A 25,467-nucleotide genomic window follows, 5' to 3' on the forward strand; every position below is an offset into this window, starting at 1 on the left:
CGGCTCGGGAAACCGATAGGGGCAGCACAAAGGCTACCAGAAACCTTCCCCTCGTCCAACCCTGGAGAGGCTGGCCACGTGATGGGGTTGGGGGAACCTCGCGTGCCGCTCTTTTGGGCGTCGGCTTATCCACGGTGGCTACGAAATGTTAACTCCCTCGCCTGGTATGCAGGAGGTCGTGGGTTCGGTCCCGACCCTGTATATTTGGAGTTTGCATGGTCGCGTGGGTTTATATTCGGTTTTTTTTCCCGCCACATTAAGAATCAACAAGTGTTTGGCGTATTTTGCTGCCATGAATTTCCACGTGACAAGCCACTTCGTTGAACTATGTGGCCAGGACGCTTCTGAAAAAAAGCTACATGGCTCGGTGGGCCTTACCGGCTAAAATAAAAAAGTGTAGTTTCTGTAACACAGCACTGCTGCTCCAAGGCCACCGTGCAACACGAAGGCCACAGGGACCAGCCTCGCGACCTCTTCTACGTCACCCTGGATGGTTCACGCTTCCTTCCAGCTGAGCGCTCTCCCACTTCCAGCTCTTTATGTTATCGCGCGAGTGTAGGAAAGCCGCTGACATCCACGCGGAGGAACGGTCCTGTTCCATCTCAGCTGTGCCGTTAACGAGGCATGGCCTCTAGGTTCGTCGCTCGAGGTGCGTGGGCCTCATGCGAAAGATTTCATGCGCACGGTCGCGATGCAGTTTTGTAGACCTTGTGGCATCAGAACCCAGGTTGTACAATCAAGTCGTGGGCCCTACGGGATTCCCAATCGTTGCTCTAAAATAATCCTCAGCCAGAGCCACGTGATTTGGCAACTTGGCCACCTCTCGCGTTTTCCTCTCCTTTGATGCCTGCACACACTCATTTGGAATGACCAACAGGACCACGAGGCGCTGACAACAAACAGCATTGCACTGAGCAATGGTTGCAACCTTTATTAATAAATATTAAGGAAGACAGTGAACAGACAAGATTCCATGCACGTTTTGATAAAAACTTTGCTGTACCAATCTACTACCACGATATGTATTAAAATTTGTTAAAAACGGCCGATTCACACCAAGTGTGTGTTGTACATGCGTTGAAAGTACACGGCACGCGTGCGCGCTCGGCTTCCCAAGGCTGTGCGCGCTTTTCGAACGTCGACCGCTCTGCGCTCGCGCCGGCCACGTGACCGCGCCAGCGCACAGAGGAACGCGAGCACGTGGTGCGTGCACGCACAGCAGCTGCAGGCCACGTGGACTTACAGCCGTGCGTGGGAGCTACGCCGGTCAAGAACTGGCTGTGAAGCCAAGGCACACGCGCGCTCCCTCCTTGTGTATAAACGGACACACGGGGTTTTAAAAAAATGGCACAAATGTGGCCACTTAACTCACAGACAGCTCACTAGCGGACTAAACAACATCGTGGGATGAACGGTTTTGTATTTTATTACTTTAAATGTTCAGCACAATACCACCGAATAAACTAGGTGGGGGGGGGGGGCAGCAAATGGTCCGTGGAAACAACAAAAGGCGGCCAGACACATGGTGCCACTTTTTAGTTTCACTGCATTGGCGTCATCCACGGACTTGGCACGCATGGCAGTGCAGCACCACCCGTCTGGCACCCCCCCCCAGGTTTTCCAGGACGAGTCCGTAATACTCAATGCAAGATCAAGACTTTTTTTTCTCTCATGAACTCGGGGGCACACTTTTAGAATGGCCCACCCCCACCCCTCCCCCCCATCCCCACGCAAATTGATGACGTTTGCGCGAAGATGGGTCCCGCTGCCAGTCGCTCGCGGCCCCACGAAGTGACGGTCACGCACACACTACGGCACAGTTACCACACGACATAAGTGCAGGGCACGAGGGTCTGGTTCACATGCAGCTCTCCTCTCTCGCTCTGTTTGTGATGGGAGTGGCCGACCCTGTTGAGCAGAGTCAAAGCCACCGGGTGGGATCCTAGAAAAAGCCACACTCGGTCCATGGCTCCTGTCCAATCGATGCTTCTTTAAAGGCAAGGGGGCTCTATAAATTGGCAGCTGCAATACTGTAAACCTGTTGACGTTTTTATTTTCTCAATTCATATTTCGACTTGCACATGACAAAGCAGAATACGACCTCACGGCACTGTATTTTAAAAACTCTATATAAACACGTTAACAATGAATTCAGCTACTGAAGGCAGGTTTACAGTATTTAATAAACAAACGTTTAATGTTAGTTTGGCAATTGACACATTTAGTGAGTGGAGCGTTGGGGCATGGCCCTTGCAGGGTGTAGGGCTGGGGGTGGCGGCTGCGTCGTCTAGTAATACGTCTCTCTCTCCACCCAACCTGCACGCACACACAAGACAAAGACAAACGCACAGTCACACGGGGACAACGCCTGCCAAGGGAATGCACCGAGGCAAACCCCCGACATCAGCAGACTGCCCAACAACCTCACCTCGTTATCAAATTATGCGCAGCCCATTTTTGGAAATACCACAAATGAAGGGGCTTCTCCAGTCGTGGGGATTGGTTTTGCCCATACTTCACCACGACAGTCATGCGCAGATTGGTAAAAGGAGTGGGGGAGGGGCATAATCGGTTCAGCCATCACTCCCCACCGATGTTGGTCGTGGCTGGCAATCAAACTCGAGCTGGCAAGTTCTTTGTGCAGTGCGCCAACCGCTGTGACACCTCTCCTCGCCCACCCGCCACAACACCTCTTCTGGAGGCGAAGAACGACCGCAAGTCTAGGAATGTGGCGCGGTCCTCGCTCTGTGAACTCACCTCCAGGATGGCGCCTAAGGATGAATTTGCGCACCTCGTCGTACACGAAGATGAGGAGACTGTAGGGGAAGGCGCAGAACCACCAGCTCGGCCTGCACACACACACACGTGATTGTGAGGTGGTGCAACTCGCTGCACGATACCCGTCACGACACCGGTCAGAAAAATACGAACATTAACAAAAACTTTAGTGCAACAGAAATTGAAAAATGCGCCAAGAAGCACGGAGGGATTCGTGCTAAGAATGACAATGAGACAGAAAGAGGGAACGCGTCGCTCAAGAGAACATACACCCAGGTTAATGACATCATGCAAACTGCTACAAATAGCAATGTGGTGTTCGGCAGGACACGTCATGGGGAGAAGAGATGATGGCCAGAAATATCGACGGCGTGGCGGCTAAAGAATGGAACGCGGCCAGGGGACGTCCAGCGGGGAGATGGAGCCAAGGAAAAGTAGCTCGTGTAGAGGGGTGCATGGTGGGTCATTACATCGTAGGTTCATGGAAGATGGAGGCTGATTGGCGAGGCATTCATCCAGCAGCGGATTGACCATGGTTGATGATGAAAGGTACAACGCTGGCTTATGAACAGAAGAGCGAGTGAGCGAGTGGATTGGCCCTCACTTGAGCGGGTACATAATGAAAGGCACAACGCCGGCTTGCAGACAGACGAGCGAGTGAGTGAGCGAGTGAGAGAGCGAGTGGGTTGGCCCTCACTTGAGCGGGTACATGCGCAGGGCCACGTCCATGCCCGGGCAGTAGGAGAGGAAGGCGGCCAGGGCGGTCTCCTCAAACAGCCCAAATATCAGCACCTTGTTCCTGGGAGAGTGACAGAGCAGCCGTCAGCAGGGGGACTCCCTCCCGGCCGTGCCCGCCGGGCGGAGAGGGGCGGCACGGCCGGTCCACGGGGGCTGCCCGACTCCAAACTCCGCGTGACGCCGGACAAGCCGCGCAACTTCGTTAATCGACCAATCGCGATGACGGTGGTGCGGTCGGACGAAGGAGCGCCGCGTTTACGAGCGTCCGCGCGAGAGCCGAGGCGGCACTCACTTCATGCCCTGCTGGAACACGGAGTTGCGTCTCGTCTTGCAGATGATGAGATCGGCCCACTGCACCACGACGATGCTCACGAAGAACGAGGTGTGGCAGGTGTACTCCACGATCTTGCGCTGCTCGTACGTCTGGAACACGCGGGCACGCAAACACAAGCACGCAATGTGTACGTGACACCTTGCCAGCACACGAGTGTCTTGAGGGTCGTTATATTTAGACGCTTTAGAAAACCACAATTTGGGACTCTTTCCATCTGGTCACTCAACTCTTCGTGAAATCGTAACGGACGGCCGATGTATGCACACAACTTACTCTTAACGTCACAGACAGAACACTGCACGTGCATGGGTATGGATAAATACGACTACGATGATGATGACGACGACACTTACCCATTCCTGGCCGTAGCTGTCCTCCAAGTCATTGAGAGATTTGTCATCCCAGTTTATTCGGATGCCAATGAGGTTCCAAGGCAGGAACCCGTTCTCAGCCAGGATCACAAAGTAGGAGAAGAATCCTCCCAGGGCCTGGATCATGCCTGGGACCAAACACACGCACAGTTAGAGATCAGCAATGACAAAAGCAAAGGTGCAGCCCTGAAATTGCGTGACTATGAGAGCAACATCAGCAGCTGCCAAGACGAGACTGCGAGCACCCAAGAGACTCTTCCATCAGGGTCACGGAACCACGGGGAAGTCTGCGGGTAATGCCCGAGCTGCCTGTGTAGGTACAGGAGTTGGGAGCCGCACAGCTGAACCTGGGCACAAGCCAAGGGGCCCTCTCAACCGGGACTGGAACATGAGAGCTGCCGTCTGTGGTGAAGAGCGGACCGACTCCCTCGCTCATCTGCGCTGCCGTTGTCCGGTAGCCAACGATTACAGCTACGTTACCGACTGCACAAGGGTCCCCATCACCAACCACAAATGGTAATTGTTGATCCAAGTTGGTATGATGGACGTGAAATGGTGGGTAAAAAGGGTCCTTTGGGGAGATAGATGGCAGGCACACAGTACCCCATCAAAATTTACTCTGCAGTACGGTTCCCGTGCCCCGTAGATAGATAGCGGTGTCCGTGTGTGCGTCGCGCGGAAGATAGGGTCATGTGTCCGCGTACCGATCTGCCCGTAGGCGATGCTGATTAGCCGCTCGTTCACCAGTTTGTCGACGCGCGCGTTCCTCGGCTGCCGCTTCATGATGTCGCTCTCCGCCGCCTCGTACGCCAGGGAGATGGCGGGCACCTGCATCGCGTCAAACGCGTCGCGGTTAGAGTCGGGCTCCGGGGTTGGGATTCAACGTCCGCGCAGCTCCGGAGATGCCAAGATGCCACCACCGGCTTTGAGGTGCGCTGCCGTGCGCGCTGGCGCCGCGGAGGCCACTGCTCACCATGTCGGTGCCCAGGTCGATGCACAGGATTGTGACGGTGCCCAGCGGGAGGGGGATGTTGCACAGGATGAAGAAGAGGAAGGGCGTGATCTCGGGGATGTTACTCGTCAGGGTGTACGCGATCGACTTCTTGAGGTTGTCGAAGATCAGTCGTCCTGAAACGCAAACAACGGTCAGCGCTGGCATTGGCCCCGCTCTGTAGGTAGAACTTCTTTCGCACCGTACGTAGCCAACCGTGCACAGGAGCAGCCTCTTTCCACCCCGGAGGCGACTGCCGGAGAGCCACGCAACTTCTAACGACTAGACACAGCATGACGACCGGTATCGCCAGTGGCAAAGCAGGTCATGGTGGTGGTGGTGATGAAATTTGCACCGTCACTCACCCTCCTCTACGCCGGTGACGATGGAGGCAAAGTTGTCATCGAGCAGGATCATGTCGGCCGCCTGCTTGGACACATCAGAGCCCGCGATACCCATGGCGATGCCGATGTCGGCCTTCTTGAGCGCAGGCGAGTCGTTCACACCGTCTCCCGTCACGGCCACAATCGCACCCTGCAGGCAGACAGGGAGAGAGACACGTGCGGGCACACACGTCAACAAATCCCAGGACCATTCGCTTGACACGACCGTCAGTGCCAGAGGGTTTGGTTCTGCTTGAGGCAGTGCAGTTTGCGAGTGTACACGTACCTGTCTGGCAGCGTGTGCGTATGTGTGTGCGAGCACCTGTCTGCCAGCACGTGTGTGTGTGTGTACGTGCGTAAGCACCTGTCTTTGACAGCCCTCTACGATGATGAGCTTCTGCTGGGGGGAGGTGCGAGCGAACACGATCTCCGTGTGGTTCTTCAGGATGTCGTCCAGCTGAATCTCCGTCATGTCCTTCAGGTCCGAGCCGTGCACCACGCACGCCTTCGCGTCTCTGAGCGGCACAGAAGGACGAGAGCGCAGCACAACAAAGCGTCATCACACGGCACAGGGCAGCACCAATACACAGCAGCAGTAGTACAGGGCAGGATGGAGGCAGAGCATCAGCACGTGGTTGACAGAGCATGCATCTCCCAACTTTCGAAGTCTCAAGTCTAGATATTAAATTACCGACCGACGCGATGGCCAACCAAAAACAAAAACCCCCCGTTATAGCCTTAACAGACTTTTGGGGCACATGCTGTTAGCGAGCATCTATGAAGGCCGGTACGGCCACGGCAAACGAGGGGGTGGGTGGCCAACACCACACCGGGCCGCCTCCGTCTCCCAAGTGGCGATGTTTACACACCACACCAGCGACTCATTTGAGGCCGAGCCGAATTAGGGCAGGCCCAGGACCGGTTCAGGTAATTGTCACTGGTGTTGGTCATGAGCGGGTATCGATCTCTGGTCGCCGGGTTCGTAGCGCAGCGCGCCAACCACTACGCCACCGCTCCCTACAGCGAGGGGCAACCACACGCTCGCCAGCGAGTGAACGCCGGGCCGACACGAACTACGGGCCGCCGCGCTCACCTGGGGTTGACCTGGCTCACGGGGATGTTGAGTCGCGCCGCGATGTCCTCCACCGTCTCGTTGCCCTCGGAGATGATGCCCACGCCCTTGGCGATGGCCTTGGCTGTGATGGGATGGTCTCCGGTGACCATGATGACCTGGCCCGCAACACGATGGTGCCGTTGTTAAATAAATGATGAAAACCACGCACACCGACCACCGGCACGGAGCCAAACTGGTCGATTGACACTCGAGTTGGTACGAGTGGGCAATTGATCGACTGGAGGTTGATTACTTCAATTTAGAGTTGTAATCTATTGCGTTGCGAGCACTCGTTTAGCCAGGCCCCCCCCCCCCCCCCGTTCACAAACGGTGGTCATCCCGGCACCCTGCCTCCCCCCACGGTGGGATGACTTACCCCCACCCCCCCCAACATATATAATATGCAACCTCCACAAATGGGGGGGGGGGGGGGGGGGGGGAAACGCTCGATTACACGGCGCAAGGCCACACCTTGATGCCGGCGGAGCGGCACTTCCCCACGGCGTCGGGCACGGCGGCACGGGGAGGATCAATCATGGAGATGAGTCCGGTGAAGCACAGGTTGTCGGTGGTGAAGTTCACGTCGTCCGTGTCGAAGGCAAAGCCCTTGGGGTACTGGTCGATGGGCAGGTAGAACTGGCAGAATCCTGCGGTGGTGGGGGACAAGGGAGGGAACGATACAATTCGGAGGCGAGACGCAACAAGACACTTATCCCCTGGATAGCCCGAACAGACTTTTGTGGAATGTGGCCTCACGCTGACGCTGCCCGTGTACCCTACCTAGGCGAGGCCGTACGAATATCTCAGCGATCACAGCTCTTCCCATTCACAACAACCCCTTCCCTGAAACATGCACGCACACCAAGTGCGAGCCCTCAACTCACCCAGCACGCGCTCGCCCAGCCCTCCCAGCTCGAGGTAGGCGTTCTGGAAGGACTCCTTCAGCTCCTCGTCCAGAGGCTGCTCTTTGCCCTGGATGATGATGGAGGAGCAGCGGTCGAGGATGCGCTCCGGGGCGCCCTTCATGACCAACAGGTAGCGCGGGTCGCTGGCGTCCTCGGTCTCGTGGATGGACAGCTGACCCACGTGCACACACACACACGCGCGCATGTTAACAACGCACACGAAGGGGCCTACTACATCCACCGTCAGCAACAGCAACGAGGCTCGCTACCTGCACGATATGGGAACAACATCTCCTCGTTGCTTCCCCTAGGCAGACCGCTCTCACAGGGCTCTCCGAGCTCGAGAACCTCACGTGCAGAGGAGGCCAAGTGGGTGGCCGCAGATTAACCGGTAATGTCGAGACTCGGGGACACCGAGGGAGACACTCGTGGGGGGCTTTGCCAGGAGGGACTCTTAGGGTTTGGCACTAAAAAGGTAGTGCTCCCACACTTGTCTCGACCGTCAATTGAGGATGTTTCTCTTTATTTACGACCACTTGCAATGGCAAATGAAAAGCGGGGAGGGAGAGTCAGGGGGAGTGTAAGAGTACGCAGTGCCCCTACCTGGTACTTGTTGGTGGAGTTGAAGGGGATCTCGGCAATCTTCTTGTTCCTGTCACGCATGTCGCGCACGTTGCCAACGCACAGCTCGATGCACTTGAGCAGCGCAGACTCGGACGCGTCACCGGCCACATCACGCTGTCAAGGAAAATTAAATGACGAGTTGTTAGCGCGTCACTCTTGTCGAGTCTTTTCCACCGCACGACCGAGCCGTACCAGGGCCTGTGCCGAGCCAGCCTGGCACTGCTGCTGCGTTGGATAAAAAACCAGAATCGGAGCCGTGCAGCCGACGTCGCATGCAACGGATCAGATGAGAAGTGAAAAGGGGGCGGCGTGGCCACCCACCTTGAGCACGGGCACGTTCTCCTGGCCCGCCTGGAACACGGCGCGGTTGCACAGCGACGCCACACGCGCCAGGGCGGTCCACGTCGGCGAGCTCTTGTCGAACGCCGTTCCTGTCGCGAGGGCACAACCCCAACAGCGAACGTCAACGGGGCAATCGCATTTCCACACCGGATTCATCCCAATTTGTGCGATTGGCGCTTGTGTCACGAGGAATACATTCGGCCTCCCGCACAGCGGTTTAAACCCTTCGCATTACAGAAGCCGATGTAAAAGGAACTACTTCTGAGATCCCTTCAAAGTGACCCTCGGTTCAAGCAGCAGGGGACAACATTTCCCCACCCGTTCTGCCACGGAGAGCACCGTCTGTTGCATTCGAGTAAAAATCAATATTTTTTAATTCTCCAGAACTAGAATTAAAACCAAATGAAATGCAGAACCACATTTAAACGAGGCGTTTCCTTTCTTAGCACAGTCATCGGTGACTGGACTGAGACCGATCGCTCACGACCACCTGGCAGATCAGAGAAGAAACGTGACGGACCGTAGAGTGGAGGCGTCGGTCGAGCAGATCTCTCGCGCCTCTACTCCGCCGCATTCCCCCAACATCCCGTGGGCTCACAAGTCTTCCGGGGACGTGCCACCGAGACCGTGTGCGCGTCACTCGTGCCCGGGCACGGCGGAGCAGCAACATCGCGACGGCGCCCTGCGTCCGCGTACGGAGCTCGCGCGTGCTCTCACCGGACTGGTCCTCCGTGGTGTCCGCCTCGTGGATCTGGTTGTCGAACCACATGTGCGCCACCGTCATGCGGTTCTGCGTGAGCGTGCCCGTCTTGTCGGAGCAGATGGTGGAGGTGGAGCCCAGCGTCTCCACGGCCTCCAGGTTCTTCACCAGGCAGTTCTTCTTGGCCATGCGCTTGGCCGTCAGCGTCAGGCAGACCTGCGAGCGCACGCACGCGTGCATTTAGAAAAGATTCTACCCTTCCCCTGCTGTCAAATAATTCGCATTACATCACAACTTAGACTAACATTTCATCTCAACCATTCCGATGCCCTGCTGCAGTCTAGCCAAGGGGAGCTCCCAGTAGCAGATGGCTCTGCAGCAAAAGATCCACACGCAGCACCGGCCTGAAAATGGGTGTTTAGAAGTCTTCCAGTAGGGGGCAATGTTGCGACGTGGTGTTTACCAATTAAGTAATGTCTGAGTAATTCCATAAAATTTGGCAAATGTAGATCATGATGCGAGCCTACAATGGCAGCTCTTTCACATAACTTCCACTGTGAAGACGGTGGGTATATTTATGGTTAATACACAATGGCAGAAATAACCAGGGCGGCCGCTGGGCTCGAACCATGAATATTTGCAGCGAGCGGCGTACACGTTAACCACTCGGCCGGGTCACCGCCCACTCTGATGACAAACGAGGAGACGGGGAGGGCTGGCAACGCAGCGGCCTCTTAACTCACGGTGACGGTGGCCAGCAGACCCTCGGGCACGTTGGCCACGATGATGCCGATGAGGAAGATGACGGCCTCCAGCCAGCTGTATCCGAGGATGAGCGACAGGATGAAGAAGGAGACGCCGAGGAAGACGGCCACGCCGGTGATGATGTGAATGAAGTGCTCGATCTCGATGTTGATGGGAGTGCGGCCGCCCTCGAGCCCGGAGGCCAGCGTGGCGATACGGCCCATGACCGTGTGGTCACCGGTGTTGATGACGATTCCACGAGCGGTGCCTGCAGCACAACCAGATGGTCCCGCCCCAGTCACCACAGCATTCTAACAACTCATGGTCATGCCACGACAATTCACCCTTCGCCTCGGGATCACGTAGCGAGCTACGCCGACTCAATTTCTATTGAAACAATGCAGAGGGAGTGCATAACAGGTAAAAGGAGAGGTGGACGGTGATGCATCCTCAGCAGACGCACCCCCTCTCGCCGTACTGTGCGCACACGACACCCACCCTCGACGCAGTTGGTGGAGAAGAAGGCGATGTTGCGAGTTTCCAGCGGGTTGTCGTGCGTGAAGTCGGGGGAGCGGCTCTGAGGCTCCGACTCTCCGGTGAGCGAGGAGTTGTCGACCTGCGGATACCACGCAAGGGAACGGCGACCAGGTGAGACACGCCGCGGCGAAAAGTCTCATCCCTGCAGACACCCGCGGTGGTTGTTTTTCCTTCTATTTAAACAAGAATATTTTCACAATTGTAATCCCAATTGTGCCGGGAGGCGTCACGGAGCGAGACGAAGAACTCATTCAGGACTCTCGCAGAGCAGTGCAGCCCCTTCTTGTCACAGAGGACGACCCACGGAAGCGGAAACCACAGAACTGCTGCTTAGGGGATTCTCTTCAAGTGACCTCTGCTCCACATGGAAGGTGGGGGGGGGAGGCACTTTTTCCACCCCGTTCTGCCACTGAGAGCACAGCTCGGCAGAGGTCACCAAACGGAAGCTTTTAATCCTAACCAGCTGAAATTTCGCCAATTTAAGTATAGAACCAAATTTAATGTCAGGTTTTTTTTTCTGCAGCAAGTGATTAACCCGAGCCAAGACGACCGACTACACTTTACAGAGTCCGGATTAAATCGTTTTTTTATGGAATCGTGAAACAAGTGTGGAATGCTTTATCTTTAGAGCAATGCAAAAGGGGTGCACAGAATGAGGCGGGAGCTGGACCACGACAGGTTCTTGTGCAGTCGTTGGTAGCGGAGCCGAGGTTCGACCCCAGCATCTGGCTTATTAGGCATGTGCTTTTAGCACAGTGGCAGTTGAACTAACCTCGCAACTCAAAAAGATAAGCAAAAGACTATTTGAAATGGCAAGAACAGTTACAAATCAACGTCTGGATTATTTAGCCAGTTGCAAATTGTTAAGATGAGCACCACGGAATAACACACTATATAAATCTATGCAAAAGAAACTATGAACTAAGCGACCGGTGGACCGGTGATCATCGAAGCGAGCCGGTGGTCCGCTCTGGTGCTCCCGGCGCTCTCCGTTCCCAGCGTACCTTGCAGCCATGCGATGAGACAATGCGCAGGTCGGCGGGGATGCGATCTCCTCCCTTGATCTCCACCAGGTCCCCCAGCACCACCAGCTCCGCATTCAGCTGCGTCTTCTCACCCTCGCGGATCACCAGCGCTTGCTGCAGGGCGGGGCACGCGTCGCAGACTTTTAACGCGACACATTGCCTTTTGTGCCAGCCGTTGCACTCTTTTACAAAACCGCACGTTTAACGTGCTTGTTAAAAAACAACTCAAAGTGTGCAAAGGAAAGCGTGGGCGTGACAAACACTTGGGATTACTCGAGACTGAAAGGAGATAGCATGTAGTGGAGCACACAGCGCATGTTCAAATGCAGAATTTTCACTGATAGGGAAAGAAAATGGGCTCGGGTAGGACAAATGGACGGAGTGGCAACCAAACGAGGCAATGCCTGCTGCGGACATGGAGAAAAGGTACAAAATCGGCTCGTTTGTAGGTGAATTGTTACATGACACGGCTGAGAACTGGTGACAACTTGGGGTGGGCCATAATCCAGCAAGTGGATCGACTTTGACCGATGATGAAATATACCTTTAATGCGGTGCCATCAAAGACCATAGGCAGATGCCACCAAAAACGACCCAGGTGGGGGGGTGGGTGTCACATTTATTTACCTGTGGGACCATGTTCCTAAAGGAGTCCATGATACGGGAGCTCTTGCTTTCCTGGTAGTAGGAGAAGCAGCCGGTGATGATCACCACGGCCGACAGCACCACCCCCAGGTACAGCTGCACACACACAAATTATTAGTATAAGGTACACCTGCTATTCCCGCCATTCTTATCACACGAGGCTATCGGAGAAGGCGCTTTGGCTTCACCCACGAGCTGTCCTGCCAAGAGGGGACAACATTGTTGCATGGCTTTTAACTGGTAGGTTTGGCGAGGTAAAAAAACACCCGGAGCATTAACCAGGGCGGCCGCTGGGATCGTGAGCGAGAGCCTCCCAAAACGAGTTGGCAAAACGCGCTATCGCAGGGGCCCACGTGAAAGGTCACGGTCGTTAAGCTCCCACCCCGGGCCAGTCCACTTTGGCAGCCGGCAAAAAGAACGACACGCGTCGGCATGCCAGCGCCCACGAGAGCTTCTTCCGGCGGAGCAGTGGACTCACGTTGTCGTTGGAGGGCTCGTCTTCAGTGGCGGCCTGGATGCCGTAGGCCAGGAAGCACAGGATGGCTCCCACCCACAGCAGCAGCGAGAAGCCCCCAAACAGCTGCTTGCAGAACTTGACCCACTCCGGGGTGGTCGGGGGAGGGGTCAGGGCGTTGGGGCCGTCTCGAGCCAGGATCTCCGCGGCTCGCACGTTCGTCAGGCCCTGAGACACGGGCAAGGGGACACGGAGGAAGCAGCGGTAGCCCGCACACGCACACACACACACAACGCACACAAATAAACACACGGTACCTACCTATAAAAGCATATGTAAGCAGAAGTGTTCTGCGTCTGCACCCAAGTAAAAATATTTTGTTTGTTCATCAACGCATTAGCTGTTTGGACCAACCAAGCCGAATCTGTTGAAAGTTACCGGAATCTGGCGTTGACGCCTGGAAGGACAAAGCCGGTCCAGCATCTGATCGCTTCAACATATGGCTGCTTGATCATATTTGTCTGCAAGGGCAATAGGCTAACAGACTGGAGGAACTTTTATTCAAATGTGGATAGAGAATGCCATTTGTTTATTTACGCTTCTCAACATAATGCTCCAGCATGGCACACGCAACATTTGTGAACGGAAAAAACTGCCCGTACTGGTTACATAAGACCTCCACGAGGAGAACATGGCGTGCACGTGTGGAAAAGAAGATTGCTATCAATGATAACCATCGCACCAAATACGTAAACGCCGCAAAAACAAATCAGGGAAGGCTCTTTCATCGAGCGCGCATGTCTCCAAATCGCAATGTTTACGTAAATAATTTAATAAAGGAAACAAGGCATGTTTTGTAGCTGCCAATGACACGTGACCCCTGACTTTAAGCGGAGCTCAAACGTGGCCGAGTGGAAGGTAGAATGCGAGAGCGCCGCAGCGTCACCTTTAATTAAATTCAAACAATCGCCTCGCTTGTTCGTGAACCGCTAAGCCGCCCAGCTCACCTCGTATCGCGCGCCGCTGGCTCTCGACCGGGGCCCATCGACCGGGGCCCATCGACGCACGCGGCCATCCGGCCGTTGGCGTACGCGCGCACGCCTCCTTTGCTTGGTCGTGTGCGCTCGGGAGTCAATTACGACCACGTGCGCGACAGCCCCATTACCGACGCCACAGCGGGGAAAAAAACTGCGTGTGTCAAGGGAAGCACCCCCGGGCTGGGTCGCAACTTTGGAAAATGACCAGGCGATCCAACGGCAAGCGCGCTCGCGCGCCGTGCCCGTGCGCATGACGCGCACAGAGCTTCTCCTCCGTGACGTGCACGGTGCGTGCGAATGGTTGTGTTTCGGTGCCGCTCACCCCACCCCCGGGTACTTACACGGCTCAGATCCGTCCCGTACTTGCGGTGCAGTTCGTCTAACGACAACTTATGATCGTCCTTAAAAAGCGAACAGAAAACAACAACACGGGACACTCAGCATGCGGCGCATCGGGCAACACAGACCTGCACGGGGTCCGTGCCGTTTTTACAGCAGACTTCCTCCACAGACATCTTGTGCTCAGTCTAACCTCCCATCCCCCCCCGAAGCCCCACCGTATCAACCACCCACCACGAGGAGGTGGAGACAGAACGAGAATGTTACACGTAACCATGGAAAATGACCAAGCATCCATGCGTGGGCAATCCCATGGGAAGAGAGAGGAGAGGAATGAGAGGCGCGTTGTGAGCGCGAGTTGCGGGTTACACAGATAGGAGGGTGCGTTAAAGAGGGGGGGGGCGAGTGAGATAGACGGCGACGTGGAGATGCAGGCAGGAGGTGGTTTGACGCATACAGGAAAGTGACGAGCGATGAGGACAAGACGGAGAGGGTGGGGTGGAGGGTGACAGCGATGTTGTGTGTGAAAGGGCAGGCGAGCAGAGGGATTTATTGCACGAGTCGGGGCGAGTGAGCGCAAAAGTTATGGGAGAGGTGGGGGGGGGCACGGGAGAACGGAGCGTAGTAGTGCGGTTGCCGCCCGCGTTGAGCAGCGGGAGGTTTTTTCCCCCCCGTAGAGAAGTTAGGAAACAGGTGGACGAGCCAGGAAACCGGGAGCAGCACCAAGTAGAAGGGAGGCATCGGTTCGCATGTGCAGGGCACAGACAGGGAGAGGGGGAGGGCTTCGTTAGTGCGCAGCTCGGCAGGGGTCACCACACGCGCACGCGGTGCGGCGTGAAGAAACACGGCTGCCCGAAGCGATCAAAGACGAGGGAAGCGCGTCGAGAATAACAAAACATCAAGGAGGCGGCCGTGGCATGCTCCGTACCCACGGAACGTCGCATGTTCTACCAAGTCAACGCTCAGTCACTGCAGATTGTTCAACCACATTAAACCGTTATTGCTCTTTTCAGTTTGTTCAACAGGCACACACCGGAAATAAATAAATAAGTGATAGGCATTCTATTTTGTTAATAAGACATGTATATTTTAATAATACATTTACATCACATGTAGAGCAAACATAGGAGACGAGTCAGAAAAACAACGCGGTGTCAGTGGACAATCGAGGTGGGGGGGGGGACCGTCACATGGACATTGTTGCCAAAATATATTTAGCTCGTGCAGGCCCGTTGCAGCCACTCTACCAGGGCTCAAACTGCGCTGCTGCCACTGCCACCGCTCTGCTAGGAGACCTGCAAAGTCCTGAGACGTACTGTCACCCAACCGCTGCCAGGAGTAGAACTCACGTCTATGTTGTGCGCTATCTGGAACGCTCTTCCTGCCGATATTAGGAATCCATTGGAGGCATGTCCATTTGAATGTAGATGGGGAAAACTCGTGTTGCTAATCAATTTCGAAATTGAAATCTAATTTTTTTTACAACTGCTTTTTGCGTTTACTTTATCATCCTTCCCCTGCACCTCCAATTAGTATGGTTGGCTACATACGGTGTGAAAAAAAGTTCATACAAAATGTAACCGGATCACGTGATATTCATTTCACTGCCAAACGAATGTAGTAAATGCCGGGTGGATGGATAGCCCAGCGGATGTACGGGGCGGGTTTCACCGCACAACTAGTTTTCACACGCCACATCGGTTCATTCTTGCCCCTGGAGCGTTACGGCTCGCGACCAAACAAGCAAAGTGCGTGGGCCTGCCCGCCAGTAAAGTAAGTTGGTGAAACGGAACGCTTCTGATATCGTTTACACGAAGAGCCCTATTACGCGTAAGAGATATAAAAGGGTCAACAAGCTGGGAGCAGTCCCAAAACATTAGTCAATATTGAGGGAAAACATCAACGCTAATACGCAAGTGTCAAACTATTACTCGGGCAGAGCCCACGCTTGCGCAACAAGTCCGTCACGCACCCCCTCGCAGATTGAGAAAGTTTTTTTAAACTCGGCCTTTCAGCTCCAAGGGCAATAAGGCGGCAGCATTGTGCATGAGTCACTGGGGTTGTTAGTTGTAATTGATACCGGAGTAAAAGGCACCTCTAGTCAGATTTTAATGAAGGCATGGGATTAAGTACGACTCAGTGAAAGCCACCCCCCCTACTCCTGCCGTTCCCTCCCACATATTTTGTTCGCACTTACTTCGTAATTATAAAGGTAACTAAACAATGCATAAGCATGTCCCTTGCTGACGGTTGTAAACAGAGACTCTGAAAACCCCGTGCAACGGACTGCCCCCACATCACTCGTTTATGCCCATCTGGGGCTAATTTAATGAAGCAGTGAGCGGAGTGGAAATTTACTTGCTACTTTGACCACACGCATAAGCTAAAGTGACAAAGCCACCCACAACCACACAGCATTCACACACGTGGGAGTTTTACATAAATCGCCAAATCACAAGTGGCCTAGTTTAAGGCATCAACACATGGTGGGTCTGGAGGTGAGAATAGGGGGCAGTGGAAGGTGGGTGATGGCATGGAGGATGGTAGGCAGCCTTACCAGGGAAACCTCCTTCTTCAAGTCATCCATGTTGTTCTTTTTCTCCAGCTTACGGTCTTTCTTGCTCTTCTTCTCAACCTTGTTGGGAACGTCATCCTTCCCATACTGCAGGCACACATGCGCACACGGCAACAGGCACAAACGAGCAACAGACATCAGCGACAGCGTCCCGGACTAGACCAAGCGAGCGAGTTGCTTGGTCGCATGCCGACATGCGAGGGAGCGCGACAGCCTTGCCGACCTTAGGATTTGGGAGACCCTGCTCCGCAATCCAACCGTCGTCCTTCAGGTAAGAGACCTTTGAACATCCCTTACACAGCTGACCAACGAGCACACACAAGTGATAGAAAATCCCTGCAATTGCTTGCTCATGCTGGCATCCACTAAAGGGAGCACCACAGAGGAACCCTGAGAGGGTAAATTGGCTTAATCTTTTTCAATGCTGGTCTTGGACGAGGTGGGTACAACCCACTTTACCCCACTCCAGGCGACCTGCTGATCAACTGTGAGTCCCATATATACAGCAGAGTGGACAGAGGTGGAGATGGCATTTAAGAAACTTGGGCACAGATAAAATACCATGAATTTAGTCACCACACCAACAAACATTGAATCACACCCAACCAGGGCACTCATTTAAACTATTATCTTGCACTAGTATATTGAACTCCGTGCACACAATCACGGGGTGTCCACCAGCAGCACAAGGCGTTCACCCCTGCGAAGGACTCACAAGGGACAAAAGGGGAACCCCTTATCAGCCGCTGCATGCCATTAACTCCGCACAAGGATGAAAAATACCTCCTTGGGCTCACACTGTACTCTCAAGCACACCCCCATGCCCTCAGCTCTTCAGGGATAAGATAATCATTAGTTGTTAAAGCTGAACTTTGTACAACTCGGTACACGAAGTCCAAAAATGCTAGCAGGACCCTCAAGAAAAAATTCCCATCGATGCAAGGTCAACGTGACGTCACCTCACACTTACGGAGTCTTTGTGCACGCAAAAAAATCAAATGGGAAGGAAAGAGCACGTGCAAATAGGGAGAAAAAAACTCCACCACCAAAAGTTTGGTCGACATCGCATACAGGTGACATCGCACTCAATTGTTCAGACACATGGGGGGTCGTTTTTTGGCCAAACCCCACGACTAGCACAGCACCCTCACACACCGTCCTCCCGTGTGTCACAGACCCCTGACAAATGCAACAAGCATCACACATGTTGGATAGTGCAGACATTGAGCTATTTTCTTGCCCGTATTATTTTTAAGCGGGTGGAGAACGCGAGGCCAGCAGTTAGTGGCATTGCGCTATGAATCCGAGAAACCTGCGTTCAATCCCCAGCCACATTTTAACATCTATGACAAGAGTGATAAATGATGGACCCCCCCCGCCGCCCGTCTGCCCCAAGCAAATTCACCAGGTTTCCTGCACCCAGCAGCGGGATTTGATATAGGGTTGAGAGTTAAAACGACCGCAAAAAGAAGACTTCTAAAACAAAGTCGGTTAAGTACAATATAGCCGATTAAACCGGTATTCAATGTAATAGAGTGCTTCAAAAGGTAGGGCACGTATTTCATACCAGCGAAGACAGCATTTAATAAACTTGGAACGGTTCAGAATCTTTCCCATCCAATAACAAGAAAAACACCACCACAGCTGGATTCAAATTTCAAAGGACATTTTGGTTTGTTTTCCACAAGCCCGGAGTGCAACCCACCACAACACGCATATCCAATCAGACGTGCGCACACGTACAGTGTGGGACCCCATTGTGGGATGATAATCCCATGTGCATGCTAAAACAAACACCAGCCTCAAACAGCCAAGGCTAGAGGACGACTGGTCTGCTCCCAGCAAAACGCAGAACAAAACCCAGATTACACACAACCTGAGTCATTGTGTTTGGCCAGAGCCAGGAAGTACAACAAGCAAATGCTAAGCCATGTGCACACACACCACATCGTCACAGCTTCCCCCCACTACACCAGAGCCAAATTGGAATTTTCCATTCTGAAGTTACAAAACATACTTTGTTCACAGCACTTAAACCACGGCTGGGTGCCCCTCCCCGTAACCTGTCCCTGCCGTTACCCCATTGGTAATTCTCCTCCACTCACCCGTGATTGGCACTACATCAGATCCCGCCGCGCTGACCCCGTAGTTACGAACGATGTCCAACTTACTACAGAGTCAGCCGGCACTATTCCAGCTCTGCGCAGAGACCGTTTACGGCTCCGGTCAGCCAACCGCAGGTGCGTCCCCCTCTTCCCATCTCCGTGTGGTCATTCCTACCACATCTACCCATCTCCTCTCACTTTCAGCTTCTTAAACTTCACTGAAGTGATTTGTTAGAACGCGCGATGGCACATGGTAATATTATCAATACTGTGATCACAATTATCTTCATTTATGTCCCAAGCATTTACTACACTTTTCTGATTCACCGGTTCAAACAAAATTTTTATAACAGTGACCAACAGCTTACAATACAGTACAACTTCATGAATGACTTGTCATACATCCACACTATGCACATCTACAGTACTTTACTTTTGTTGCAATATCATATTTGGTAAAATGAGCTGACATGAGTTATAGCAAGTCAACTAAAAAGTAAAAAAAATGGCATTACAGCAATGATATGGTTACCATCATAATAATCATCATAGCACTCACCCCACGCCCCATGGTTAGGCCGAGGAAGGTGCCCGAGCAGACGCACGTGTACTTGGTTTGCTGTGCCTGCTGCTCACAGCCTCTCCAGCCAGAACAAGAGCTTCAGTGAAGCTCACAGGACTTTAAGCCAAAAGCCAAGCCCACCAGCCAATCCGGTCGCAACTAAAGAGAGGCGAGGCCATGCCCCTTTCCCAGCCAACCAACGGGAATCCCTGCCAGCTTTAGGCGATGACATTCACACGCTAAACTTGAAGGTCATTTTACAAGAAACTTTGTCGCCCTCTTACTTTCAGCATTACCCTTCTTTTACATTCCATTTTTTTTGTTATTTTCTTTCTTCAAAATCCGGTTCTCTGACGTCACAAGGAGGGTCATGGAGGCCATGCTGTATTTCAAGGTCAAAACTACAAGGAGTGGTGGCTGCATTAAAAATGTCCCCCACAACTATACAACGCAGAGGCGCATCAACATTCACGGCCACACACCAGACAGGGACACGGGCATTGTATGCACGGCACAAAACCACAGAAACACTCGCATAGACGTTCACTCGAACACTCGGTTATATAAAACAAAACACACACTAACACTTTCTCTTACACACCAAAGTTAAATATCCCCCTTAGACTTTAACTAGCTGTTGGGGCAAGTGGTGTTAGCAAGCATCTACGAAGGCCGGCACACCACACGAGGGGCTGGTGTGGCTACTACCAAGTGTTGGGTCGCCTTTGTCTCCCCAGTTGTGACGTTAATACGCAGCACCGGGTGCTCATTTATGGCTGAGTCTACCTAGGGGAGGCTCAGGACCCGTTCAAATATTCGCCATTTATGTTAGCTGCGAGTGGGAACCGACACGTACAGACAAGTTCAACTCTACATACAAGTTTTTATATACACACCAGACACACTAACTAGTACAGTATATACATATCACTTTCAAAGATATTTGCAATTCCATTCTCCATGCATACATGTATGCACACAATAGTTTTACAAACACCCACCATTCATAAATGCACACACCAATACTCCCTTTACACAATACCATGCAAGCACTCCTAGAAATATTCAATTTCACATCCACTATCTCAAACTCGCAGATGTTCAAATAAACACCGTACACACACACAGACATTCAATTCCATGTACACGCACACTTGGAGTTGCTCAAATACACAGACGAAGATACACCTCCCCCCCCCCCCCCAGTCATCTCCACAGGCTGTTGGGGCAAGTGCTGTTTTGGGACCCGACTCTTTCCATACTCAGAACTGTTCAAATGCACACATGCGTACACCAACCCTTTCTCTAATACACAGTTCAAATACAAAAATACACACTAACAATGACATTAATAAAGTGGTGTGGACATCACCACACCTGACCCGCCTTTGTTTACTCAGTGGCAATGTTTAAACATCGCATCAGGTATACAATTAAGGCCGAGTCGACCTAGGGGAGGCCCAGGACCGGTACAAATAATAATCACCAGTGTTGGCCATAAGCGGGAATCAAACCTCGGACCGACGGGTTTGTAGTGCAGCACGTTAACCATTGCACCACTGCTCCCCACGCACATTAAGTGAAATCAGCAAATTCACCACAGTGACACTCGCAGAGATAACAGCGAGCAGACTGCGGCCACACACAATGGATCAGGTGAATTGTAACAAGAGAGAGAGAGAGAACACCCTCAAGGCCCCTCCACCTACAGGAGTGGCTGTGTCCAGTTAGTTCTGGAACACAGTGGCCAGGCAGCCGGAGGCTATATTTAAAAACCACATACCAAGATTTTCATTTGGTAGGTGTAGGTAGTGGCACACCCAACATCCATCCCCACGATCTCCCTGCGTTCGCATGCACGGGGCGCAGCATAATGGAGAACTCTCTCAAGGATGTACATACAAACATTCTATCACTGTGGCATGGATTGCCAATGGGCATCATGCTTTGAAGAAAGGCAGGCTCCGGCCAAGTCACACCTACATTTTATGTGATTAAAAACAAACGTGAGAAGGCTTGCGCTAGTTTTCGTTCCTGCAGGATCCATGCACGAGAAATTGTGAGGGGGACAGCCGTGGCTCTCCCATCGGTCCCCGTTCGAGAGAGGCCACTATGGGGACGTGATCACGGCCATGGCGAGAAAGACAATGCCCCCCAGAGCCCCGCGCGCTCCTTTCCCCACACACCTTTAGGCATCGTAACCTATGCTCAGCTGTAAACGGGTGCTACTCATTAACTTACATTCTCCACGGAGAGGGCAGTTAATGGAGTGTGAACATTAACCTGCCCTCCCATGGAAAGGTTGAGCTGCTCGCTAGTTTGTTCTGGTCCCCTCCAAACCTCCCCACTGCCTCAGCCCCTTGACTGTTGCTTAAAGGGCAAAGAGGCAGACTTGCTGCCGATCTGCTTAAATATTCACTTGTAAAAAAAAAAGGGGAAAATGGCTGAAATCTGTGCACATCTAAACAGGGCACATCTCAGGCCATGGCAAGACCTTCACCCCCCACCACCTTTGCAATGAGCAAACACAGCAAAGTATCACAAAAGCCCGCCACCCCGACCAGCTCCTTGACTGCAAGCCCCACACGGTGTGACACAATTAACCGTGTAGTTTCTCAGAACCCACACCATGGCCTGGTTTTAATTTGTACCAAATATCAAACACGGGCAAATGTGTAGAGAAGGCATATTGTGTATAGGTGGAGGACACAGAGACAGAACGTGGGAACCGCATCGAATCATTATTATATTTATTGCCCCAAGTAGGATGATGAGGGCAGCAGTGGTGCTGTGGTGCTGTGGTTAGCGCACCGAGCTACGAACCTGATGACCTTGAGTTCGACTCCCGGCCCATAGCTAGTTAACGTTAGTGCCGAGTGATGGCCTAAGCACTCCACCCATCTCTATTCAGCAAGCCATATTGACCAGTGTGGTGAAGTATGGTAAAAAAAAAACCTCTTAGCAAAATGGTTGAAGCAATCATCCAGCAGTCAGATAACTATCCACTTTTAAAAGAGACCGACAGTTCAGTTTTATATATTAATTTACACGCAATTTAAACACTTCAAAAGTAACTAAATATGCAATTAATGAAAGTAGTCCATATCGTAAATGTAAAATACGGTAGATGCATGTTCATGAAAGCATATGAATCATTTTGAAACGACAGCACCACCACCTGAATTTTCTATAAAGGACATAGGCTGAAAAAAATATTCTCTGCAAACTGGTCTCCTTTTCTATTCCTTAGACGTTTACATGAAACGCCACAATACGCAAGGTCCCAAACTATACAAGCGAAGAGATAAAGTATTACAATGATGATGATGAATAATCAAAACGTACACACTTGTCACCCCACAGCTGGATCCATAATTCCCTAAACCAGGTTTGGCCATGATTGGTGTATGGCCACTTTTCCCACATTGGTTCCTGTGTGGTGGTAAAAGGGGTCTCCAAGATCATTTCATACATCACTCAACTGATATATTACCCATGAAACTCACGTGGCTGGATTAATAGGGAAGTGCGTCAACCACTGCGCCACCAACCCCATTCCATCACGTCTATGCGCTCCACTAAAAGAGTTATGTTTGTACATAAAGCGCAGCGCACCTATATCTTGGCATCTGCGTATCGGGGTTCCATCGCACATGCATATAACATGCAGCGACTGTTCTCCCTTCTGCAGAGTCATGCTTGTCAGCCAGAAACACATTCCAAAGTAAGCACTCCCAGGTGGCCAAGAGGGAAGACGATAGGATGTGTAATTTTTTTGAAGTTTAGAAACAGATATGCAGCAGACTTATTGGCTGCTCGTCTATTTTATTATTCCAGGAGGTGGTTGGTACCGACACAGCATCGGATGTAACCCCCCACCACTCAACCACTGCAGGGGCCACTCATCCACCCATGGGGTTGTGTTAACTTAACAGCAGAACAAAGGCTCTTGTATATTTAGAGTAGGCACCTCTGGGCTCAAGAGTTTCAGCAACACAGGATCAAACACACCTGGAAAAGTATTTTATGGAGCACACAGACATCAAACGTTATCCATTAGGGGCCCGTGTTTGCCTCTCGTCTGCCAAATGTAAACAAATCTCCTTGGTCCAGCTTAGAAGGTAGATTTTAATTAAGACCAGCCGCAAGCCAATTATGGAAAGCTTATCGGTGGCTTGCACCATATCAGCCATTACCTGGAAGCAACCATTTGAGGATTATGTGCAGACATGTATTGCTTGCTTATCTATTTTATCAGTGAAGGATTAGTCAGAAAGCAAACCTCTCCTGCTGGTGGTCGCATATACATTTCTGATACCCGGAAAGAGATGTCCAATACACAGCCTAGTAGACATCACAACTAATTTAAAGGGTTTGATACACTGGGCTAAAACCCACTGCTGGAGGAGTGCCTCGGGACGCCATGAGTGTAGGGGGTTATTTCACCGTGCTTCACGTTACGTGATCGTGGGATGGTGAAGGTGGGGGGAGGACACGTGCGTGTGTGTGTGTGAGCATAGGGGTAGCGTACAACAAATAATGTTGCTACATGTGGGAGCATGGGGCAGAGTACAGTCAAGAAAGTATATATTTTTTTAGGAAAACATTTGAAGGATCAACAGGTGCATTTACAGGAGTGCCTGGACAGTGTCCCATAGACTCACTGGGGACTGAGGTACAGGCAGATATGGGAAAAGGCTCAGATTTGCGGACACCCTTTTCATGGAGATGTTCCATCATTCACGCGTGCACGCCTGCTGTGGGTGGTGTGCGGTGTGTCTTGCATGTGGTGTGCGCCAGCGCAATCCCAACCATTGCTTTCCTGACCACAGCTATGTCCCAGCTGGAATGCACAGCAAGCTCCAATGCTATTGCCGCAACTCGTGATCCCCGTGACTTTGTTAGAACTAACGACCCCTCCAGCAGAGCTTGAAGGGGGTGAGACAGCATATCCGCGACCCCTAAGAGGGTATAGGCACGCAGTGTGGCGGCACTCCTGGTGCTGTGCCCTTCCCATATGTTTTACGCGCGTGGTCCCGCACCATCACAAACCCTTCTGTGCCTGCCATTATGAATTAAACTACACACGGGCCAGGTACAATGCGGGCAGAGATGCAGAGGGATTTAATGGATCCGAGGATGATAAACGCCGAAGAGATGGAGCGATGAAATTAGCTCGTGCGCAGGTGTTGGGCGGTTTGTTACACTGTTACATTGCGGGACCTCAGTAAATGGTAGAGGCTTGTGATGGCCTTCATCCAGCAGTGGATTAACCATGACTGATGATGAAAATATTGTAAAATGCCTTCACCATGACCAATCCTATGCTTTAAGGGTCAGACTCCCACAGATGGTTTCCACATGATTAAATAATTATGTACATGCCACCTTCCCTCCACACCGAGATGGCAGGACTTGCAGACAGTCTGGATTTGTTCATATTTACAGCCCTTTTGTCAATCCACTGCTGGATGAAGGGCTTCCCCATGCCATGCTGGTCACGCAAGGTGTTTAACCATACTTCACTAAGCTGGTCAGGTAGTTTAAAGGGGCAGCCGTACAGAACCCTTTCATACACGACAATTCGTCACCGATGTTAGCCCGTGGCTGGCAATCGAGCTCGCTGGGTTTGTAGCGCGGTGGGTTAACCACTGCGTCACCACTCCAAACGTCCCATGGATTGTTGGGACTGTGGAATTGCCAGAGGCTCAACAAAACAAACACTGCAGCATGGCAGACAGGGAAAGGAGAAACAACATGGAAACGGCGTAATCTTGGAAACAAGCCATGGTATTCAACAGGCGGTTGGGCGAGGGGCTAGGCAGACCAAGGCCGCTCACAAGTGCAGTCACGCCTACACGGGAAAATGGCAGCGAAAGCTGCACAGACAACTTCCCTGCACCACAGTTTTTGCCCACTCCACCTCACCCTCCTGGTGAATTTGCCACAAATTTATGTTTCGGAAGGGGTGAAACAGTGTCTACAGCGGTTAAGAGCAATTGTGCTACGGGCCCGGCAACTCTAAGTTTGATTCTCGGCCACAACTCGGGACAGCGGCGAGCGCCATTAGAACCCTGCATGGTTTTCCTCCACCACCCCCCAAATCCCCCGATCCACTCGCGCAATCATCCACAGGGACCGCTCCATGGTGAAGAGAGGCCAAA

At 52.4% G+C, this 25,467-nt stretch overlaps 1 protein-coding gene across 3 annotated transcripts in view; it reads right to left on the reverse strand.

The window, feature by feature from the left end:
- Positions 1 to 887: 887 nt before the first annotated feature.
- LOC116948210 (sodium/potassium-transporting ATPase subunit alpha-3) overlaps positions 888 to 25,467 on the reverse strand; it is a 39,638-nt gene continuing 15,058 nt past the window's right edge. Inside the window, exons 1-23 of one of the 3 annotated variants that reach the window (XM_076071322.1) lie at positions 19,301 to 19,458; positions 16,619 to 16,723; positions 14,064 to 14,123; positions 12,710 to 12,913; positions 12,214 to 12,327; positions 11,566 to 11,700; positions 10,523 to 10,640; positions 10,024 to 10,292; positions 9,298 to 9,496; positions 8,560 to 8,669; positions 8,218 to 8,352; positions 7,594 to 7,786; positions 7,181 to 7,356; positions 6,689 to 6,825; positions 5,960 to 6,110; positions 5,578 to 5,746; positions 5,195 to 5,349; positions 4,926 to 5,049; positions 4,204 to 4,349; positions 3,809 to 3,939; positions 3,476 to 3,577; positions 2,758 to 2,849; positions 888 to 2,316 (exon numbers count right to left, since the gene is read on the reverse strand). In XM_076071322.1, coding sequence (XP_075927437.1) covers positions 2,288 to 2,316; positions 2,758 to 2,849; positions 3,476 to 3,577; positions 3,809 to 3,939; positions 4,204 to 4,349; positions 4,926 to 5,049; positions 5,195 to 5,349; positions 5,578 to 5,746; positions 5,960 to 6,110; positions 6,689 to 6,825; positions 7,181 to 7,356; positions 7,594 to 7,786; positions 8,218 to 8,352; positions 8,560 to 8,669; positions 9,298 to 9,496; positions 10,024 to 10,292; positions 10,523 to 10,640; positions 11,566 to 11,700; positions 12,214 to 12,327; positions 12,710 to 12,913; positions 14,064 to 14,123; positions 16,619 to 16,723; positions 19,301 to 19,312 — 3,066 coding nt within the window. In that variant the 5' untranslated portion in view covers positions 19,313 to 19,458 and the 3' untranslated portion in view covers positions 888 to 2,287. Of the gene's footprint in view, positions 2,317 to 2,757; positions 2,850 to 3,475; positions 3,578 to 3,808; positions 3,940 to 4,203; positions 4,350 to 4,925; positions 5,050 to 5,194; positions 5,350 to 5,577; positions 5,747 to 5,959; positions 6,111 to 6,688; positions 6,826 to 7,180; positions 7,357 to 7,593; positions 7,787 to 8,217; positions 8,353 to 8,559; positions 8,670 to 9,297; positions 9,497 to 10,023; positions 10,293 to 10,522; positions 10,641 to 11,565; positions 11,701 to 12,213; positions 12,328 to 12,709; positions 12,914 to 14,063; positions 14,124 to 14,189; positions 14,250 to 16,618; positions 16,724 to 19,300; positions 19,459 to 25,467 lie in introns of those variants that run through there. The other 2 variants (XM_032964690.2, XM_032964691.2) reach the window with 2 other exon arrangements.

This window comes from Petromyzon marinus, chromosome 32 (genome assembly GCF_048934315.1).
Source record: "Petromyzon marinus isolate PM22_M1 ecotype Great Lakes invasive population chromosome 32, UKy_Petmar_22M1.pri1.0, whole genome shotgun sequence".
NCBI lineage: Eukaryota > Metazoa > Chordata > Hyperoartia > Petromyzontiformes > Petromyzontidae > Petromyzon > Petromyzon marinus.